The sequence below is a fragment of the Fusarium keratoplasticum genome, chromosome 12 (genome assembly GCF_025433545.1).
Source record: "Fusarium keratoplasticum isolate Fu6.1 chromosome 12, whole genome shotgun sequence".
In the NCBI taxonomy this organism is placed as follows: domain Eukaryota; kingdom Fungi; phylum Ascomycota; class Sordariomycetes; order Hypocreales; family Nectriaceae; genus Fusarium; species Fusarium keratoplasticum.
In genome coordinates, this window is record NC_070540.1 from 1,114,288 (window position 1) to 1,134,637 (window position 20,350).

At 50.6% G+C, this 20,350-nt stretch overlaps 6 protein-coding genes across 6 annotated transcripts; 3 read left to right on the forward strand and 3 right to left on the reverse strand.

The window, feature by feature from the left end:
• Positions 1-186: 186 nt before the first annotated feature.
• NCS57_01398000 (3-hydroxyphenylacetate 6-hydroxylase) lies at positions 187-1,848 on the forward strand (the record flags this gene model as incomplete). Its single annotated transcript, XM_053063597.1, has 3 exons — positions 187-555; positions 606-1,482; positions 1,532-1,848. The coding sequence occupies 3 exons, from the start codon at positions 187-189 to the stop codon at positions 1,846-1,848; spliced, it is 1,563 nt and encodes a 520-aa protein (XP_052906930.1).
• Positions 1,849-2,147: 299 nt separating this feature from the next.
• Positions 2,148-3,645, reverse strand: NCS57_01398100 (uncharacterized protein; the record flags this gene model as incomplete). The annotated part of the gene is made up of 8 exons (XM_053063598.1): positions 3,526-3,645; positions 3,439-3,476; positions 3,317-3,386; positions 3,175-3,219; positions 2,972-3,126; positions 2,866-2,922; positions 2,459-2,813; positions 2,148-2,393 (listed from the first exon to the last, which is right to left on the reverse strand). The coding sequence occupies exons 1-8, from the start codon at positions 3,592-3,594 to the stop codon at positions 2,148-2,150; spliced, it is 1,035 nt and encodes a 344-aa protein (XP_052906931.1). The 5' UTR covers positions 3,595-3,645.
• Positions 3,646-7,017: 3,372 nt separating this feature from the next.
• On the forward strand, positions 7,018-8,923 carry NCS57_01398200 (Carboxylic ester hydrolase; the record flags this gene model as incomplete). Its single annotated transcript, XM_053063599.1, has 5 exons — positions 7,018-7,145; positions 7,200-7,471; positions 7,520-7,858; positions 7,905-8,582; positions 8,637-8,923. 5 exons carry the CDS (start codon positions 7,018-7,020, stop codon positions 8,921-8,923), a joined length of 1,704 nt encoding a protein of 567 aa, XP_052906932.1.
• Positions 8,924-9,405: 482 nt separating this feature from the next.
• Positions 9,406-10,878, reverse strand: NCS57_01398300 (DUF3533 domain-containing protein; the record flags this gene model as incomplete). The annotated part of the gene is made up of 1 exon (XM_053063600.1): positions 9,406-10,878. One exon carries the CDS (start codon positions 10,876-10,878, stop codon positions 9,406-9,408), a length of 1,473 nt encoding a protein of 490 aa, XP_052906933.1.
• A 2,209-nt stretch (positions 10,879-13,087) lies between these two features.
• NCS57_01398400 (FAD-binding PCMH-type domain-containing protein) lies at positions 13,088-14,741 on the reverse strand (the record flags this gene model as incomplete). Its single annotated transcript, XM_053063601.1, has 4 exons — positions 13,088-13,723; positions 13,773-14,161; positions 14,210-14,426; positions 14,475-14,741. The coding sequence occupies 4 exons, from the start codon at positions 14,739-14,741 to the stop codon at positions 13,088-13,090; spliced, it is 1,509 nt and encodes a 502-aa protein (XP_052906934.1).
• A 1,248-nt stretch (positions 14,742-15,989) lies between these two features.
• NCS57_01398500 (uncharacterized protein) lies at positions 15,990-17,467 on the forward strand (the record flags this gene model as incomplete). Its single annotated transcript, XM_053063602.1, has 6 exons — positions 15,990-16,178; positions 16,229-16,356; positions 16,410-16,509; positions 16,560-16,701; positions 16,754-16,962; positions 17,015-17,467. 6 exons carry the CDS (start codon positions 15,990-15,992, stop codon positions 17,465-17,467), a joined length of 1,221 nt encoding a protein of 406 aa, XP_052906935.1.
• Positions 17,468-20,350: the final 2,883 nt, after the last annotated feature.

Consider the following 20,350-nt stretch of genomic DNA (forward strand, 5'->3'; position numbering starts at 1 on the left):
GTCGATCCCCCGCATCAACCGAAGGGCAATTGAAGCCAGACAAAGTAACTTTGAGGTGCGGAGAGTCATGGCTACTCGCGGATATGCAATGACATGCTTCCGGGCCTTGTGTGGTATATAGAGAGTCCTCTCTGAGGATGAGTAAACCTGACAATCAAGCCCTCTTGGACAACAACGCCTGCAAATATGACCATCGCCAACCTCCTCGTATCCCTGAACGACAAGGTCCAAGAGAACAAGGGCCAGTCTGTTCTCCTCACGCTTGTCATTGCTCCGTTGATATACCTCTTTATTAACGAGCTTGTCCGACACAATGCACGCATCAGCAATCTCCAAGGACCCTCCGGGCTTCCATTGATCGGGAATATCTGGGATATCCATATCAACGCGGCTGAAAAGTATCGCGAATGGTCTAGAAAGTATGGCAAGGTGTATCAGATCCAGCTTGGCAATATCCCCATTGTCGTTGTCAACTCGGCCAGCGCTGCTAGGACCATTTTTGGAGCCAACGCCCAGGCCCTGAGCTCACGTCCCGAGTTCTATACTTTCCACAAGGTAGGTGCACAATATCATACTCTATAAGCCGACTACTAATTCATTTTCAGGTCCTCTCTGACACGGCTGGAACCACAATCGGCACCTCGCCATACAGTGACTCCCTCAAGCGTCGCCGCAAGGGCGCCGCTTCTGCCCTCAACCGACCATCTGTGGCCACCTACGTCGATCACCTCGACATCGAGACTCGAGACTTTATCAAGGAGCTCTGCAACTATGGAGAGGCTGGCAAGGTCCCTGTCGACCCGATGCCCATGATCCAACGCCTCTCGCTCTCCCTCGCTTTGACACTCAACTGGGGCATTCGACTCAAGAGCCAAGAGGATGACCTCTTTAACGAGATCACCCACGTTGAGGAGGAGATCAGCCGCTTCAGATCGACAACTGGAAACCTGCAAGACTACATCCCTCTCCTCCGTCTGAATCCTCTCAACCTGTCATCCTCCAAGGCCCGCTCCATGCGTGACAGACGCGACAAGTACCTCGGAGATCTCAACCGCGGCCTCGATGAGCGAATCGCCAACGGGACTTACAAGCCGTGCATTCAAGCCAATGTCATTATGGACAAGGAGGCCAAGCTCAACAAGGACGAACTCACCTCCATCAGTTTGACCATGCTCTCTGGCGGTCTCGACACCATTACCACGCAGGTGGCCTGGTCCATCGCCTACTTTGCCCAGCACCCTGAAATCCAGGAGAAGGCCAAGTCAGAGATTGAAAAGTTCTACGCGACGAACCAGCCCATGTGTGATGAGGACGATGATCAGAAGTGCCAGTACATCGTTGCCCTCGTGCGAGAGTCTCTGCGATACTTTACTGTGCTTCGACTTGCTCTGCCTCGCGCCTCTATCAAGGACGTCGTCTACAACGGAGTAACCATTCCCAAGGGAACTGTTGTCTTTTTGAACGCCTGGGCTTGCAACATGGGTAAGTAACCAATCATCGATACGTAATACTTATAGCTAACACCTCCAAGACGAACAAGTCTGGACCGATCCCGAGGTCTTCCGACCGGAGCGCTGGCTAGAGCAGCCCGATGCCCCCTTGTTCACCTACGGCGTGGGCTATCGCATGTGCGCTGGATCCCTGCTTGCCAACCGAGAGCTCTATCTCTTGTATATGAGACTTCTCAACAGCTTCAAGATTGAGAAGCACGACGACATCGATTGCGATCCCATCACTGGCAACTTGGACCCTACAAGTCTGGTGGCCATGCCTCGCCGCTACAAGGCCGTTTTCACACCACGGGACCCCAAGGCCTTGAAGGCAGCTTTGGCACAGCAGGTGGAGTAGAGAGGACATGGGATGGGTATTTTGATTGTGGTTGTGCTGCATCGAATTTCCATGTCGTCATTGTATTCTTTGCTCCTATACATGACACTCTTTTGCTTTGAGAGTGGAAGCAGAACCAACACCAGCGACAACAATGCATATCTTAAGGCGACGGATGGTGTAGGATAGTATATGATTGAGGTGGTCGAGACCACGCTGATGCTATACGCCGATGACTGAATGTCTGCATTTACATACAATAAAACAAACATATAGAATGCATAAACGCGCGCCAAATGCTATGAAAAAGACTGCCCCTTTCAATCCTCCTTCTGCTCAGGCTTCTTACCCCAGATAACATAGACCGGAATGTAGAGGTGGATGGTCGGGTCGTTGAACTGCTTGCGCACCTTGGCGATGAGCACCTGGATCTCCTCGTCACTCCAGCCGAGGACTCGGGAGAAGACGGCGGGCGTGTATGACTCGGCGCCTTGAATCTGCTGGATGAGTTGATACTTGCCGAGTTCCTTGAGCTTGGGATCCTTGGGCCAGCCGCCGATGGGTAGCTAGGGGGTATATCAGTACCTAAACCTGCTACTGTGAATAGGGGAAACAATTTCAAGTCACAAACCTTGAGAATTTCCTGCTGAACGTCCTGGAATCCAGCCTCCTCCAACTTCTTCTTCCACGTAGGAGCACCATCTATAGGCTTTCCAAACTTTTCAATTCCCGCGACCAGCTGGCTGCACCAAGAGTGAACATCCGTAGCCTTCTTGGCAGTGTCGTCGTCAGAGAGGAAACGTGTGTAAGCTGCCTGCAACTCAAAGTAACCGCTGGGGTTCAGATGCTTAAAGGCCTGGGCAAAGAGCTTGTCGTCGTCGGCGATGCAGCCCTCGAGCTCACGGCCGTGGATGAAATCAAAGGGTCTTGAGTAGGGCCATTCGGCTTCAAAGTCGTCGACCTCGAAGACACAGTTAGGAGGGGTCCTGTAGTCAGGTAAGTTAAGGATCAAGCTCTCAAGTGCGAGGGTGTCCATACCATCCAGGCTGAATAGGGCTCAGGTCAGTTCCAATAACTTCCGCGCCAGGGTTTTCACTGTCATTCGTCAGATATGCTTGGTCGGCTGATAGATATCATATCGTACTCTGCAAAGTCCATGGCCCAAACTCCAGTACCAGTGCCCAGATCAAGTACACGTTGAGGGTCCTTGACGGGAGAACGGTGGAGTTCACCCCCAAGAGCCAGGTTGTAGATGTGGTGCAACAGGTCCATTCGATCTTGCTCCTCCTCGTCATTGGGCTGTCATGTCTCAGCCTTGTTTCCGTGGAGTGCCGAGTAGATACGTACCATCAGGTAGGAACCTTCCCGGAAAGCATGGTATCGGCGGCCATTCTATAGTGGGGTTAGTCTTTGTTGGATCAATGGTCCCATGTTTCACGAGCCTCGTATCTACAAACCCGGCCTGTTAGTAACAATTTCAACATTAGACTCCCCAAATCGCGTACTTGTAGTTAAGAACACTCGAAGCTAAGGACGTCTGGAAGCTCCCTGAGCCTGCTCTATCAGAACGGTCAGATATGCACTACTACGCAAGACGCGTCAAAGACGTACGAGGAGGCGTAAACGGAATCATCATCACGTCGGGCGTCCTAGGCACGTCAAAACAAATCCCACTCCTCTGTCGACATCAATGCTTACGTCCGCCTGCAGAGGATTCTCAGCAAGGGCCTGCTGCAACTCGGTCGTCTGTTCGTCTTCCGGACACATGGTTGGAGGAAATAGGTACGTGATGGATGTTGGTTGAGAGAAGCAAGTTGGGGGGAATACCAGCGGGAATTTGACTCTCTCGGTATGTGGGTGCCAATTTTTCTCCCCGCTTCTGTCATCTGACCCAGAATTTCACTCTGGCCATATTACATAACGTGTCAGGTCATGAATGATTTGGCGACCAGGACCAACTGGCATGGGATGCTGGGCCAATGAGCTGGTGAGACGAGCAAGCCTTAGAACCGAGACATGGGTTATCACAACATTCCTACGTGGATATTATGGGTCTCTTCAGTTGGTTCCCTCGGGCCGCTTCAATGGTTCTTGCGCTAAACCGCGTTCCCGCCTACTAGACTAGCTCTAGCGGTGATCCTTAGCAGTTAGGTTCTGGCTACCACGTCCTTATCGCGAGGTTACGAGCTTGTTGTCGTTGGAAGTTGGTGCTCTTGAGGTCGATGAAGTGTTACAACATGTAGAATAGACACCGATCAAGTCCAACTGACCCTTCAACCCCATTCTCACTCCAAGGGAACCTTTGACTGCCCACCCCTGTCTTCCACTAGCCCCCCATGGCTGCATATTCCGCGCTGTTGGGTGAGCCACCAACAAAGACCCAACCAACCCCGCCCCATTCCCGAGCTCCGCGGGCTGCGCGGATCAGGCAAAAGCCAACGGTGGAGGGTGTGATCGCTGCAGGCCAGGGAAGACAATCCAGTTATCCGTAGCGTTGCGACCCTGACGACCGTTACTCGCTTGGGCTGATGATTGGCTGACGGAAGAAAAGCGCGTCAAAGGCGTCTGGAAGGGCATGGGCCAGGGTCGCGCAGACTGTGTTGGGAGGTGTCTCACGCTTCGCAGCGGGGTGGGTAGGGGTCAACCATGGTAATGGTGTCTGCATGATTCTGACATGAACCACTATGACGGTGTTGGTGGTCTGCTCGGATAATTACAGCAGTTGGCAGTTCTGAAAATCGCAGTTTGGGGGCCAAATAGTCAAAATGTGGCCGCAAGGTTCAAAGTCCGACGCCACCGATCTCGTTGTTTGAGGGCTACTATCCTATGACGAGGTTATTCACAAAAAATCGAGCGAGCTAACGGCATCTCAAGTCTGAACATTCTTTCACGAACCTGCATACTCTCAGCCTCAGGTACCAGTGAAGCCCATCTAGGCTGACCCTGAATCTAGGGCAATGCCAGGAAAGACACAAAAAGCCTGGAACCACGAAGGGCAGGATGTATTATCGCCGCGTCCATCGCAGTGGTGCATGGAAGGGATCATGTGCTCAGCATGCGTAGGTAAGCTTATTCGTAGGCCGATGAGTTGTGCTGGCTGCTTATCTGTCAGCGACGAGCAAGTCTCTGAACCGACTTCTTCCTATGCCGGCCCACTCCAAGATAAACACTGTTTTTAGTACTTCAAATGACCGATGGCTGTCTATCAAAGGCCATGTGCAACAGCGAATGGGATATAGTAGGAGTCATACTCGCCCCCTGTGGAACACATGGTTGGCCGGCGGCCGCTACTGCAAAGCTGCGGCGTCAGATCGATCGTGCAACGATTTAAATCTAGATAGTGACCGAAAACAGCCAAAGGCTTGTTCTTCCCCTTTTCAAGTATAAAATCACCTGCTGAGATGTTATATCCAGCTGTCCAAACCCCTCTACGATGAGGGTGAGAGGGGCGGAACAACTAACCTAGACCCCAACTGTCGATGTCTAGCTGATAGATGGCCGATTAGCTCAGCGTGCAAGTTGGATCCGGACGTTTCAGTTGTTCAACTCCGTGGATGAATTTCTCTTTTCAATCTTTCATGCATCAAACTAATGTCCGCTGCTCACCGTGCTCACCACCTAATATCGATCTCATGTTCCACAGCGCTATGTAATGTACATGTCCATATTACCCAATCTTTAGCCTCCAATCAGCAGGAAAAGCTCTCCATCCTGAAATCAGATGAGTTCAGTGGCCACAGACGTCCGGCAAGGCTCCTCGCGGTGCAGCGGAATGAAGCTTACGGCCAGCAAGAAACCCTCATCAGGTCGCCCTAGTCTGTCAAGGATGGGGGACTTTTTGTCAGGGCTGCGCCTTGTCTTACGCAAAGCACTCAGGACACACACAAATACCTCTTCTATCTCTCTAAAACAAAACTTTCAGCGCTTTGGTGTTCAGATGTCGGCATGGCGATCCTCGAGGCAGTTATTCCGTGTGATGTCTCTATTAGACGTTGATGCTAGGCACATTGCTACTTCTGAGATGAATAAAAGATCTAAGTATCACTCCAGCTGGTACCCAAAAATCCAGAGAGTTACTGCCTAAAACTATCGGGATACCGGCATCAGGATTCATTACTGAGACAATCACATTCAAGAGAATGACACATGTGTATGGCAACCAGAAGGTCCACTGGAATTCGACGTAATCAAGTAGAGGACTTCTTTGCGCTGACATTGTCACACACAAATATTCCCCCATGAGAAATCTTTGATATTCAGGCTGATGGGGGCCATGTGCGAGTGTCAGGTCTGATGGTTGCCAGTGAAAATCCCAAATCCAGTCTAAGATAGTGCACAGAAGCCGCCTTGGATTACTTTCTGGCTTGTTTTTCCTTCTTTTTTTCTTCCCTTATGTCTACGTATGATCCTATCATCCCGCAAAACGGTGTCAGTCCGTGAGGAAGGAAAAGTTCGGCGAATTTGTCGGTGACTGGATGTTGAGGCTACGATGTGGCGTTCAGCAGAAAAGTAAGAGCAACTCCGAGACAAACACAGCTTTGCAGCCAGACTTTTGAAACTATTCCTTGAAGTTTTACATCTTGTACAAAGATGAATCCCCTTGGATTCCATAGTCCAAGTTCTCGATGCTCGGTCTTTAATAGCCCGTGCCCACTTGTTCTCGGTGATTTCGGTTGAGCACAGACCGAGATTCGACGTTGCAAAAAAGAGTGCGACGGCCAATTTCCTTCCCAGGAGAAAGTTCGAGGTAAGATTAAGTACGTACAAGGTAAAAAAAAACACTATAAAGTCTCGTGATGAAATATTACTCTGATAGAATCCTCACGACACAGGCTGACCAAACGCCGTTCCTGAGATCCCCCAATATTGCCATTCGCGGATAATCTCGACGATCACACAACCCCAGAGCCAAGGACACCTTGTCCCATTTCAGACCTCAAGCCGGGGTAGATCCTTATGCGCGCCAAACAGACCCCAGTCGCTGAGGTGATGCCCTCACCGCATCTGCCACCCGGAACCTTAACCTACTGTGGGGGATCCTCGACAAAGCCTTGGAAGACGAGATTTTTACCCCACGGTTTTGTTGACAGCTTGCGGGGTCGTGGGGTAGGTCAGGTATAATAAGGTTATGTGCGTGCGGGCTTGGAAAATTCTCATGTGTTGCGCTGTCACTTTGCTTCTCATGTCATGATGTGGTCAGGCGTGTATCGCCTTCAGGGCTTGCTTCTCTGTATCTCGCTCTTGGTCTCAGTGGTTGAGTCTATAACTGTTCATGCAAATGGAGTCAGATATGTAGGCGCCCAGAATTACACGTCTAGGTAAGCTTCTCATCACCATCATCAAAGGCTGCCTTGACTAAGATTTCTCTACAGGATCAACACCTTTTGGGGCATCAGATATGCTGAGCCTCCCGTCAAGGAGTTGAGATGGAGGGAGCCAGTGCCCTTCAATACTAGGTGGCGAGGTGTCAGGCACGTCAGGGCGACAGAACCTCCCCCGGCGTGCTGGCAGAGCACGCCCGCCTGGCGCCCCAATATACAGTCTGATCTCTGGCAGGATGAGGATTGCCTACGCCTTAACATCCAGACGCCGATGGATCCAGCATCTCACCGGCTACCTGTGTTGGTCATGATCCATGGTGGAGGTGAGTTCCCTCTTCGGCTTGGATCTACCGGATGCTAACATCTTCGAGGCTACCTGGCAGGAAGTACGCAGTTTACAACAGGAGACAGCCTGGTCCACCAGTCCAACGGTTCCGTGATCTATGTGTCTATTCAATATCGCCTAGGTGCCCTTGGCTTCCTGGGTGGAGATGAGCTAAGAGGTGACGGAACGCAAGGAACATGGAACGCTGGTTTGCTCGATCAGCGACTTGCTCTCGACTGGGTTCGGGATAACATCCAATACTTTGGCGGTGATCCCACAAGAATCACTATCACAGGCAGCAGCGCTGGTGGGGGCTCTGTGGCCCTGCAGATGGTCATGTACGGCGGTAGACCAACCAATCCCCCATTTCAAGCAGCCATCCCAGGTATGACCTCCACTATACGTACCGTCCTCTGCTAACGCGTCACTAGAGTTTCCTTGGTGGACGCCTATGTATGGAAATGATTGGGTTCAAGACCAATACAAGCGTTTCCTTCAAGCTGCCGACTGCGACTCAATCAGCTGCTTGAGAAAGCTGCCAATCGAAGCTATCCAAACAGCGACTCGGACTGCCAGCGAGTCAGCATATGCCGACAAGAAATACGCCTTCGGAACCTTTTACTGGGGTCCAACAATTGATGGCCGGATTATCGAGGCGAACCTTCAGGAAGAATTCCGACAGGGGCACTTCACAAAGGTGCCTATCCTGGTGGATCGAAATTTCGACGAAGGCTTCATCTTCTCCAATACGTCCGTCGCCACCGATGAAGACGCCATGTCTGATCTTGCAGCTCTGTGGCATGATGACACTGGCTATTATGCCGATACTGTCTGGAGTCTATACCCAGAGTCAAGCTACAACACTTGTCACCTCAGTAAACTGCCAGTTTACGACCTTTTGAAGAAGTCGGGGGCCATCAACAACACCCTCACCAATAGCTTCATCAGAAGATCAGCGCTTTTCGGTGATGCACTCGTCGGCTGTCCAACCACGTACATGGCCCAGGCGGTGGCCAAAGCAGGCATACCAGCCTATAAGCTGATCTTCAACTCTGGATATCAGTTCCACTCTGCAACTGACAAGTTTGTCTACAGCAACTACACCAACGGTTCGTCACAATCCATTCGCTAAGCCATTTTGTCCCACTAACAAATTGTTACAGCTGACGGGTCTCGGATCGCCCAGGGCGCCCAAATTCCCGGCAACGCCACTGTGGCCACCCTTTTGAGACAATACATTCTCTCGTTCACCATGTTCCATGAACCAAACGGTCTTGGTCCCGACAGCCATTATGTCCCCGAGTGGCCCAGGTACACGTCGCAAAAGCCAAAGGCTTTGTATCTGGCGAATTCAGGCGTCGAGGTGGTTGATGACTTTGAGTCTTCAGTCCAATGCCACTTCTTTCGAATGGGACGTGGGAACAATGCTGGCTTGTGGCCAGAATGGTAGTTCGCCCCCTACGGAAGCCCGTTGGAAGGCGAAAGCTACAAGAAATTATATGAGGGAAGCACTGAGTTGTACTACAAGCATCGTTGTGGGCCTATGGTAGCTACACTGTAGGTAGAGCTCGTCTGCAAAATCATGGCCTCAGCTCTTGCCTTAGAAATTAGAAAAGACAAGAACAGTTTTTGTCACACTTCGGTCAGAGGCTCAAGTTTGGTTACATGTAACCTATATTAAGTATTAAGTGTTTGTTAGAAGTACGCAAGGAAATCCAAGAGTGTTTGTTGTTGGTTAAAAAGCTGAAGGAGATTGTTCTTTTGTCTATGAAAAGTGAATAAGTCCAAGTCAATCCGATCTACCAGATCAGAGGATATCTATCAAGTCGCTGTCAATCAAAAACGCTCCCAGTACATACTATACCATGTCTATATGCCAATGTTAATGTCTATACCCATTTCTAAAATCTTTCCAAAACGCCGCTTAAGTGCTTATTCCCTACCCGCCTTTCCCTCATCGCGGTCAGCAGGTGTGCTGATGATAGTCCGACTCTCGCTACCATTAGGTAGGCTCTCTCCAACTGCAAGCCGGTTCGCCTCAAGGTCACGGTCAGGTGAGTTTCGGTCATTTGCAGCCCGAGAAGAGATTTGGTTGAGCACAAACTGCTCGCTTTGCTCAGTACTGAAACGAACAAACTTGTCATGCTGCGCCTGCTCGTTCTGATGTGCTTCGGCCTCAGCCAACAAGCACCTCTTGCGGACGGACCAAGCGCTGGTTACATGAGTGACCAGCCACCAGGAGAAGAGGATGGGGAGCGTCGTGCCGATATTGGCCCGGCAGCCGGACCAAATCCCGACAAGCAAAAGGTAAACGTTGTGCGATGGCAAGGCCCATGACCAGTGGTAGAAGCCGGGCGTGAGCTCGAAGGGGTAAACGACGGAGGCGATGTTGGTAATGATCCATGTGAGAAGGAAGAAGGCAAAGAACTGCATTGGGATGAGAGTTCCGACTATAGTGTCGATAGTCAGGTAGTTGATGTCCATGTAGAACCAGATGCACATCCACGTCTCAACAAATTGGCCGGCTGTCACACCCCAGTCCTCGCGGAAAGCCCAAATGTACCCGGCCATGCCCAAAGCGGAGACAAAGGTAAAAATCTTTCCAGTGCAGAGTCGGAAGACGTACACGTCCCGTTTGGACTGGCCCGCAAGCATATTGGCCCCGCCAGTGATGCCATTTAGGCCCATCTGGAAAAAGAATTGCATAATGATTGGCATTACCATGGACACGGTGTTGAGGAGGATTCGGGCTCCTTGGTTGGTAGGCATAATGTCCCACTCGGTCGCTGTGAAAGGGTTGAGGAGCGCAGAGACTGAGGCCGGGCTAGTCAAGTTGGCGCCCTTGAGCACATCGGGGTTCGAGTGCGGATAAAACTTGGACGCGGCGGCAACAAGAGACTGGAGGCTGCCCTTGAGAGACATGAAAGCAGCTGGATAATATGCGCTATTGTAGATGTAGGTGACAGCATCGTTGGGGTTGTAAGCGGTCGTGTTGTCGCCTTCGATGGTGCTCAGGAGTCGATCGGATGCGCCAGAGTGTGTATAGACGGCACCCCAGTAGCCATGGTTGCAGACGGCATCGCGAAGTGATTCGGGGGTAGGATAATCGGAGGACTTGGCAAACTTGACAGTGGGAAACTGCTTTGACTCCAGAGCACCATAAGCACCAGAGATGGACCGGCCAATGTCTCCATTGTCGTAGTCGACGGCGAGGATCTTGAGGTTATGCAGGCGCGAGGTGGACTTGAACATGCTACCAAACATGTACGACATGTTCGCGAGGAAGAGGAGCTGTATCAACAGACCGGTCATGATGACGGGGATGATGTAGGCCTTCATTTTTCCAGCCCAGGCCGAAGAGCTCGCGGGCTCTCGGTTAGTGGATCGGGGAGGTATTATCGTCATGGTGGTTTCGGTTTCTAAGTTGCAAGTTGTTGGCTTGTTGCTTAAGGGTTGATTAGCAGGAGTAATCCATCAATCTTGAAGCGGCGGAGACGAGTTCATATGTAAAGGATCTGGACTGAGGTCGGCTGTTTGCCCCTGGACGGTATCGGGGTTATAGTCGCCGTGTCGCCGACCCCCGTGTTGGTTGTAAATGTCGGCAGACGCATGAATTGTTCGCCTCTTCGGTCTTCGGAAGCCAGCCCGGGCCTCAATGAGGCTTAGCTATCCATATTCGTAGCTTAAAGCAGACCACTTGGGCTGCCCAAACGATGGGTTCTGGGCTGTCGGGTCAGATCCAGGTGTTTTGTGATTGGCTTCTCTAGGTTACTAAGCGGCAGTTCTCGGGATGTGGGCGGCGGTATCTTTCGTGTTGAAGCACGTGCACCCCTGAAAGGCATGGATTTACGTCATATGCCCCCGTATTTGGCTGAAGAAAACATTGACAGCTCAAGATAATCGTGTCGAAAAGCATTTATCTTAGTAGCTCGGCCTTCGCGACGGAGATAGACCCAGTTTATTGCCGTGTCGGTGTTGCGGGAAACTCCCAAACTGCCGCCTTTCTCATCACGAACCAAAACAGTGACTTGGCCGTAATTGCGGCAACTCAACGTCATGCGGCTGCTGTGCCCTGCGAAGAAGCCGATGATATCAGCATTGCCAACAGTTTTACATGAGTTTAGTGCAAAGATAAACAAAATGTAAGCATGAACAATATCTCAGACTATGCCCTTGTTACTCCCTATTCACGGCTTGGAGGCAGAGGTGTTCCAACTGCATCTTCGACTACCTATGGGAATATCTCGGGATCGCAGGAGATCTTGGGCTCATCTCTGGGAATTACCCCTGGAAATATTTCTGGAAATGATGGGAGACAAGGCAGGGACAAAGTTTTTGGTCCCCCTGAGGCCTCCCCTCAGCCTTATCGGGAACCTAATTTTGCCCGCCGCCGATGGTTCGGTGCCGAAGATTTTGAGGCGCCGAGCGACGCCGTGTCGGGTGCACGGGCTTGGTGCATGATTGTTACAAAGAAATCAGAGTTTACTGGTCATTCAGAGTCGATTAATATCATCATATTGCCCTTATTATTCCGCCATTGACGGTGTAGAGAGAGGTTACTGTCTGTTCTGGAATCGGAACGGAGACGCCAGGCAGAGTGGCTGTTGCATCCCGTGTTGAAGGGTAAACTTAAACCTTACACCAGTGGCATTCGGTCCCTGCATCGATGGCATCCGTGCTTATTTGTTTTCTTTAATTATTAATCTAACCATGTTTACGTGGCAAGCACCACAATGGCCTGTTGTTAACCAAATCCCGTCTCCTTAGAGTTGAGAGTAACGGACGAGCCCTCGCCCAGTTCATGGGCTTTTCAACACAAAAAAAATGATGAACTGGAAATGATTGCTATTAATTGAATTCATGCTGACCTCTTATGTAACAAAGGCTGGTAAGCAGGGCAATTGAAGTCGCTTCCGATTTGCCATAGGGTAGATCGGTCACTCGGATCACCGTCTCGGCTTTTTCGTCTCGGCTTTTTAGGCATCCTAGCAAATCGCACAAACTGGCGGGGTCACCTCTAGCAACCCCATGTCAGTGTATCAGACATAACTCTTGTTGAAAGATGAGCTGAAATATCAGTTTATCTATGTCCTTACGACGGACAGTAAAAAGGGTATCACAAACCATTTGTTTGACTCTGTTGGGAATTATAGGTCCGCGAGAGCCAATGGCATATCTGAAATATTCGTGACTGATAAAGAGTACATGACGACCTGCATTCTATACCTGGATCATGAAGTACTTGCTAGCAGATCTTAGCATCGACGATGCCCCGCACACCTGACAACACAAATGAATTGAGAGAGGAAACTTGTTGCCCGGCTACCTCAGTAGCCAGCTCCCATGTCACTCGCTCATTGTTCTAGATGCCGTCGAACTCTTCGGTTGAATAACCGTGATTTTTCCGCGAGGAAGTGCTTGAATCATGGTTCACACCATCAGACACCATTTTCATTCCAAGATCGTGAGGTTCGAGACCTCCCACCAAACGAGTCATACTAGTCAATTATAGTCATATTACATGCATTAAGTAGTATAGGTAAGTCTATATAGTTCGCTCTCTTACGGGCATCCAACTACTCTATGTACAAAGCAAGCTATTCTAACCGCTTGTTTAGGCGACAGGCCCAAAGAAGCTGAACTTGCCACTAGGGTCGTACTTCTCCTTCAAGCTCTGCAGGCGCTGCTGCCGCCACGACTCACTGCCATACCACTGCTTGGGCGTCTCATCACCGTAGGCATAGTTGACATAGGCACGCTTCTCAGGCAGACCTGAGCCCTTGTGGAGGATGTAACGGAGCTGGTTGCCGAGCTTGGCAGCCTTCTTGTCCAGGTCAGCACCGGCGGGCTTGTAGGTGATGAGAGGGGCAGTGAGGAGGTTGGCATCACGGAAGGCAAAGGCGGCCGACTTGCTGTCGACGGCGCGGAGACCCTGGGTGGAATAACCCTCGAACATGAAGAGGGAGTTGGCAAAAGGAGAGCCAGATCCGACGTTGGAGGCAAAGTGCTTCCAGGCCTTCTTCATGGCCTTGATGTCGTAAGACTGGAGGTACAGAGGGAAGCGGGGGTTGACAAGGCCATCCTTCTGGCAGGGAGCAGCGTCGAGGCTGATGCCAGTCCACTTGGCGAGGTCACGGTAGTCTCCAGAGTCGGGCGTGATAGCGAGAGGACCAATGTCGTGGAAAGGCTTGCTGATGGCGGCATCAACAGTCTTGACGCCTTCCTGGATGATCCAGAAGAGAATGATGGGCTGGCAAGGGTTAGCGACAGGCATGATGGTAGACAGGGAGGTGACTTACGTTGTTGGGGTCGGCGTCAGGGTTGTTAAGCCAGTAAGACCAGTTGATGACACCCTCAGGCTGCTTCCTGAGGAGATGGTCGTTGGCAGCCTGGTAAACCTCGGCGACCTGGTCACCACTGTAGACGAGGGTCTCGATGGCCCAGTCGCTGTGCTCAATGTCGTAGATCTTGACAGTGGCAGAGGTGACGATACCAAAGTTGTGGCCAGCACCCTTCATAGCCCACCAGAGGTCAGAGTTCTGGTTGATGGTCTTGATGGAACCGTCGGCGAGGACGACGCGAAGGGACACCCATTGGTCGGCGATGATACCATGGTGACCCTGGAGCCAACCGTGACCACCACCAAGGGCAGGGCCCATGTAGCTGACACACTCGCAAGTGCCAGTCACTATGAAGAGTCAGTACCATGTGTCGGGTGGAAGGGAGGTAGACGTACCAGTCTGCTTGCCAGCGGCCCAGAGGGTATCAGTGACCTTCTTGGAGGGGGCGCCACCACCGATCTTGACGGTCTTTCCGTCCTTGGCGACAGTAACACCGTTGAGCTGGTTCAGGTAGATCTCGATACCATGATCCATACGAGCCAAAGTGGTGATGGCTCCATGGGCAGTGTTGTAGGCGAGGAAGGGGAGCTTCTTCTTGTTGGCATATTTGACCTAGCAGGGTTACTACAGGTTCACGTAATGGCCAAACAAAGAACTTACAGTTTCGGAAACATCCTTCTCAGTGCCGGGGACAACAACAACATTGATCGTGGGGGCACCCAGGACCGACCATCGAGTGGTGGCCTTGACAAAGTCATCAGAACCAGGGAAGTAAATCTTGGCAGACTTGGACAGCTTCTCCCCAAGCTTGCCAATGTCCTCAGGGCACTTGCCCCCCAAGCTCCCGCTGACAGGAGTCACGGCACAGACAGAGGTGGTCGCCCAGGCGGCGAGAGCCGTCAGGAGCTCAAGCTGAAACCAACGCATTGCAAGACCAGAGACGCCACAGGGAGCGGATCAATTTCAAGGGGATGAAGTGTGGGAGTGCCTGCGGCCGTTGGGAGGGAGAAAAAACTTCAGCTGCAGGAACAAGAGTCTAGTCTGGGCTGAACGAGTATTTAACCTGCATGCGGGATTTGGCACCGCCGCCTCACGACTCAGCGACGGTTGCTGCATCAAGGATATCCATGATCACATTAAACTTCTCCCCTGGTTCTAGCGTAGTCAATTTCCCCATGCTTCTTTCCGGTGAGAGCAAAAAAAGCTCAAAGCCACCTTGAACCCTGCGAGTCTGTGCGGTCTAGATGCAGATTTAGCTGCCCCGTTCGAGTAAAGGCACCGGCGGCGGCCCCTTAGCCCGCAACGGCTCCAAATGGTTCAAGCATGCTAGCGTCGACTACCCGGGTGGACCGGCAAATGAAGCCTGTTGTCGTCCAGCGGAAATCCTTCCGATTGAGTCAAGAACAGGGATCTACTGAGTGGTCCTCCACGGCCTGACGGCTAAGGAGGATCATCAACGGGTCGGCTAACTGTAGTTCAAGTCCAACCCGGACCAGCCGGATCGACAAGTGAGGTCGCAATCGCTCCGCTTCAAATCGAGCAGAGTCGTATGACAACTGGCGCCCGTAGAGATAGACGAGATCTCACGGAACGGGATCTCGAACATCTCAGCGCCAGGAACCGTTCCCCCCGGGGGCCCTGTAAAGAGCCCCTTGAATCGAACGATTGTGGCTTGCACCAAGATGTCTCCCCCTCCTGAATGGTACAGTTACACTGCGCAAGTGGCGTTTCTAGCTGCTTTACCTTGTCAAACTTTCGCGGCACCTTGGCGCGCCATTTTCAGCGACCAGCTATTGCTGATTCGGTGCCCTCTCAGCCCGAGCAAGTTCTCCTTCGGGAAGCTGCTGAACCCAAGAACTCTCTAGCCTTGGCTTACACACTTTATTTTATTTTATTTTTTATTTTTTCCACAATTCATTCTTCCCTTGTTCCGTTAGGGCCAGGGGCGCAGCAGGCTGGAGTTAGAGGCTTATCGCGTCAACGAGTCCGTTTCCTTGGTTTCGAGTCGTGGAGGTTCGAGAGCCTTGGAAGACTCTGCAGACTGGCCAAGCAAATACATATGGGGGCCCCATTCCGGAGCCAAGGCGTCGGGCCGTTCCTCTTTAACTTCTCTCGTTTCTTGGAGACGCTCGTGATTTGTTGTTTTTATTCGTTCTTTGCCTTTCCCTTGTTGTCATGTCTGACGCTGCCGAGGCGGCTCAAGCTGCGGCTGCGGCTGCAGCAGCCTTTCGAGCTTCGGCCATTGAGTCTTGGACTCTCTACGCCATTGGTGTTCTCTCGACGTTTCTCCGATTTTATGCTCGCATGAGGGTTGCTGGCTTTAGAGGTCTCCAGACTGAGGATTACCTCATGATCCTTGCTATTGTTTGCCTCCCTATGCTCAACTCCCATCCACAGGTGCTGACTTTTGTTAGTGCTTCTACACTGTCCAAACGAGTCTGGCCTACAGCATCGGAAGCCTTGCACATGGCTTGGCCAACAATGGCATGACCGACGCAGAGCGTGCGGCCCTGTCACCAAACGACCCCGAATACCGATTCAGGTATGTTTTCTACCGACGAAGAGTAGAGACACAACAACTAATCGTCTTTTTAGAATAATCGGCTCCAAGATCCAAATCGCCGGCTGGACCATCTACTCGGCTTTGATCTGGTGCCTCAAGCTATCGATGCTGTTCTTCTACACTCGACTCACTGTACGACCTCGCGATTATCCCGCCCGAACTCGACGATTAACATGCTTCAGGATGGACTCGGTCGGCGATATGTCATTCGGATTTACATTGGATTTGCCCTCGTCATCAGCACCTTTGTCGCAACAATGATCGCCGTCTTTGGAGGATGCCGGCCTTTCGACAAGTACTGGCAGATCAACCCCAATCCTGGCAGTACGTCTCGTCCTTCCATCATCAATCCACCTGAGCTAACCAACGACTTCAGCTTCCTGTCAAGCCGCCATCTCCAGGCCCATCGTATGGGTGTCGTTCGCCGCAAACGTCTCGACCGATATATACCTCATCGCCATCCCTCTTCCCATGCTGTGGGGATCCAGCTTGAAGATGATCAAGAAGATCGCTTCCACTTTCATCCTTGGTGCAGGTATCTTTGTCCTTGTTTGCGCCATTCTGAAGAGTGTCTTCGTCCTGGTGGTAAGTCTACATGCTGGCCCTCTAATTTAACCTCACTGACCCTTGAAACAAGGACCCTGTTCATGGAGCACAGCTTGCCGGAGCATGGGGCACACGAGAAACTTTTGTCGCCGTCATCACGACCAACCTTCCTGTTCTCTTCCCTCTTTTCAGGATATGGCTCACTCCGTTTTTCGGAAGTGTACTACGGTCGTCCCAGAAGACGTACCAAACACCATCAGGCTTCCGTACCATCGGTGGCGGCGGCGGTCGAAGCCGAAGCCAAAGCCGTCGTGGTCCTCCAACTGCGAACCCCATCTCAGCCAATCTCTCTTTCAATGATAGCGAGGAGCGCATCGTAAAGGGAGAGGCACACACTTTGAGGGAGTTCCCATCACCAGATTCCAACAGCAACAACAACAATCCCTTCAATGGCATTGTAGTCTCCAATATTGTCGAGATAAAACACGAAAACAAGGCGGGTCGGACAAGCAAGTATGGTGTAGACCCACCAGGTGGATGGTGATTCAGAAGGATATAGAAAATTTGGGACGGTTATGGGAAAATAGATGGTATTATAATAGATCAATCCAAGTTACGACCTTTCTTATGTCATGTTCTGCTGTCTCCATACGATAATACTGAGCAATGTTCACTGAAGTTGTTGTTCCTGATGACAGAAAACGCTTCGAGGCCAGGGTTTATCGCACTACTCATCACCATTGCCCACCAAAACCAGGGGTCAAAATTGGCATCTTGTCACCACGATCGGCCTAGTGTCTCGTAGTGCTTTGTTTTGTCATCACGATATTATATAATTCAATTCACATGCCGTCATCAGCCAGAACCAGCCACCAATGCCCACCATTACAGTCAGCTTACATGCCTGGCAACAAGCTATTGAGACTAAATATGCACACTTGAAAATGGCGAATTTCTCACCTGAGCTACTTGTCTTTTGCATTCTCTCGGGAGTACGGACCGAGATGGTGCATGACAGGCCCCCCACGATGAAAAAGCAAATCATCCCTGGCTTCAGGTTGTGGACTCTGCTGGGGTAAATCAAGTAGCTCACATGTCACCTCGGTCTCTTTTTTGCTTTGAACAAGGGCTTGCGTTACGAAAGCCGACTGGAGCCTCCTCTTCCCGAAGGCATCCCTGCATTTCAACTGACAGGCATCAACCAACACTCGCTCGAGCACACACCATAATCTCGCATAAGTCCAAGCTCTCACAGAAATGGAAGGAGGATTCTCACAATGCACAGCTGGAGCTGATCCTGTAATTAACTGGGTATGGGCATCGAAAAGGTCGGCCATATGATGGTGTGAACCATGGTCTCTCGCGGACTTGTCGTTGCAGATAATAATGGTGCGAGCTACTAACATTCATTACCTTTCAACCAGGTGCATATCTTGGCTCTTCTTCTGCTCGATTAACGTCCTGGTCAGCTCCAGATAAATGCGATGACGTCAAACCTACTCGCTGGTGACTTGGGTCGAGGCGTGGGCTTGTAGCAGCCAACTAACCGCCAAAGCCCTTTATGAGAAGACAGGCCCTCGATTGTGATATCCATCAATATGGCATAAAAGAAGAAGTTTAAGGTCAATGTCCTAACGGCAGCAAACTGAGAAAGAAGGGGACTCGCTTTGCCTTGGCTACGTAGCAAGAAGAGAGACAGTGTCCCTGAAACTAGCAAACTCAAGATTTGTTGCCTTCTACGACCAAGGACAGCTTTATGAAACTAGATATGATGTTCTAAGCGTTCTGTTTGGATGTTATCACTATGCTGAAAACCTTGCTCCTTGCTAGTATGCCTAATACCCTCAGTGTCTTTATGCGCCGAGGAGTGCAATCACAGTGATCAACAACCAAGCGTCTACCAGCACGTCAGAATTGTCACTTATTCAGTCTGTAATATGATACGATCCTGCCTTGCAAAGCTCATCCAATGTTTTATAGCATTGGGTTTTGATGCTGTCGTGTGTTTATTAGTGTGTTCTTTGATCTTGTGTCCGGCCAAGACGTCATTGAAAACGAAGAAAGCTCACCCTACCCCTTGAAGTTCATGCCAGCTTCAGTGTTTCCGATTCCGGGAGCACTGGAGCCACGCCGGGCTCTCCTTGGATAGAGAGATCAGTGAACCACGGCCATCGTGGTTCTCTTCGAGTGTTAGTAAAAAGCTTATCTTGCTCCTTGCCGTGGGAAGTACTCACATTCTGGCCTCACATGTGGTTCAGTGGCTCTCAGGATCCAACAAAAGCATCACTCAGTGGCAACTCCCAAATATCCTTGTCAAATTTAACTGATAAAATAGGATCTGGGTAATAGTTTGAATTTTGCTGCAGTGAATACGGTACTCTTATGATATGAACTCGGGCCTTGTTCCTGTTCATCCATCACAGCTGCTAATGACTTCTCGTCGCATCATGAGTCGGCACGTCGGCCACAAAGAGATCATTCAGCTGTTTTGAACACTGCACCCCTACTGCAGATATCAAGATCCCCTCGTTTCTCTAACTAGGCTCCTTCAACTCCCAATGAACTCGGAGCATGTCTCGGCTCCCGATTGCGACACTTGTCAGTCTCATCCATGTACAATGAAATAGCAGGTAATATCAACCAATTTTGTTTTTAAAAAAAAAATACTACTACAAAGGTCTCACAATTAAGGCTTTTCTAACCGCCTGGTATGTTTATGGTGTCTTAGACTCACGTGGGAACGTGGCAACCCCCTAGCCATGACTCTGATAAACAAGAGACATGGAACGCACAAGACACCTTGCGATTAACAACTGAATTAGAAATCTTAAGGCTTGTAGTCATAATGCCTCTTTAAATTACAGTTTGTCCGGCATCACTGTCACTGGAGTTGTTGTGTGTGTCAGACATCTCTCTTTTCGCAGGTACACCCTAAACAGTTACCACTCAATACAGAAAGGGAACTTGAATGTTTAGGTCTGAGACATATCAGTACCATTGAGACATGAATGAATGAAGGGCTCTGATAAGTGATTACTGCGATATATTCAATCAACACATAGCATCTGCCTCGAACTGACATCGCGTGAAGAGACCTTAACCGAGCGGTTACATCGTGGAAAAACTTTGTATGGCTATTGACCTACTGAAATTATTTAGTCTTCTCTTTGAAGTATCAGGCATAGTTGCTAACAGCATACTTCATAGTACAACATTTGCATAGCATCAAACCTACTACTGCAGAAGACCGAAACCGGTGGTCGTCCAACGTTTCCCAACGCGACTTGGCTCCCCTGCATAGGAACATCACCTTAATAGAGCGAGGTCGTAGTGAAAGTAACGAAAGGTATACCTGCAGTCAAAGGTTGCACTTCGTATAGTAGATGTTGGTGCGTTGGTATCGGAGGCAAGAATTACTTGTCGCCCT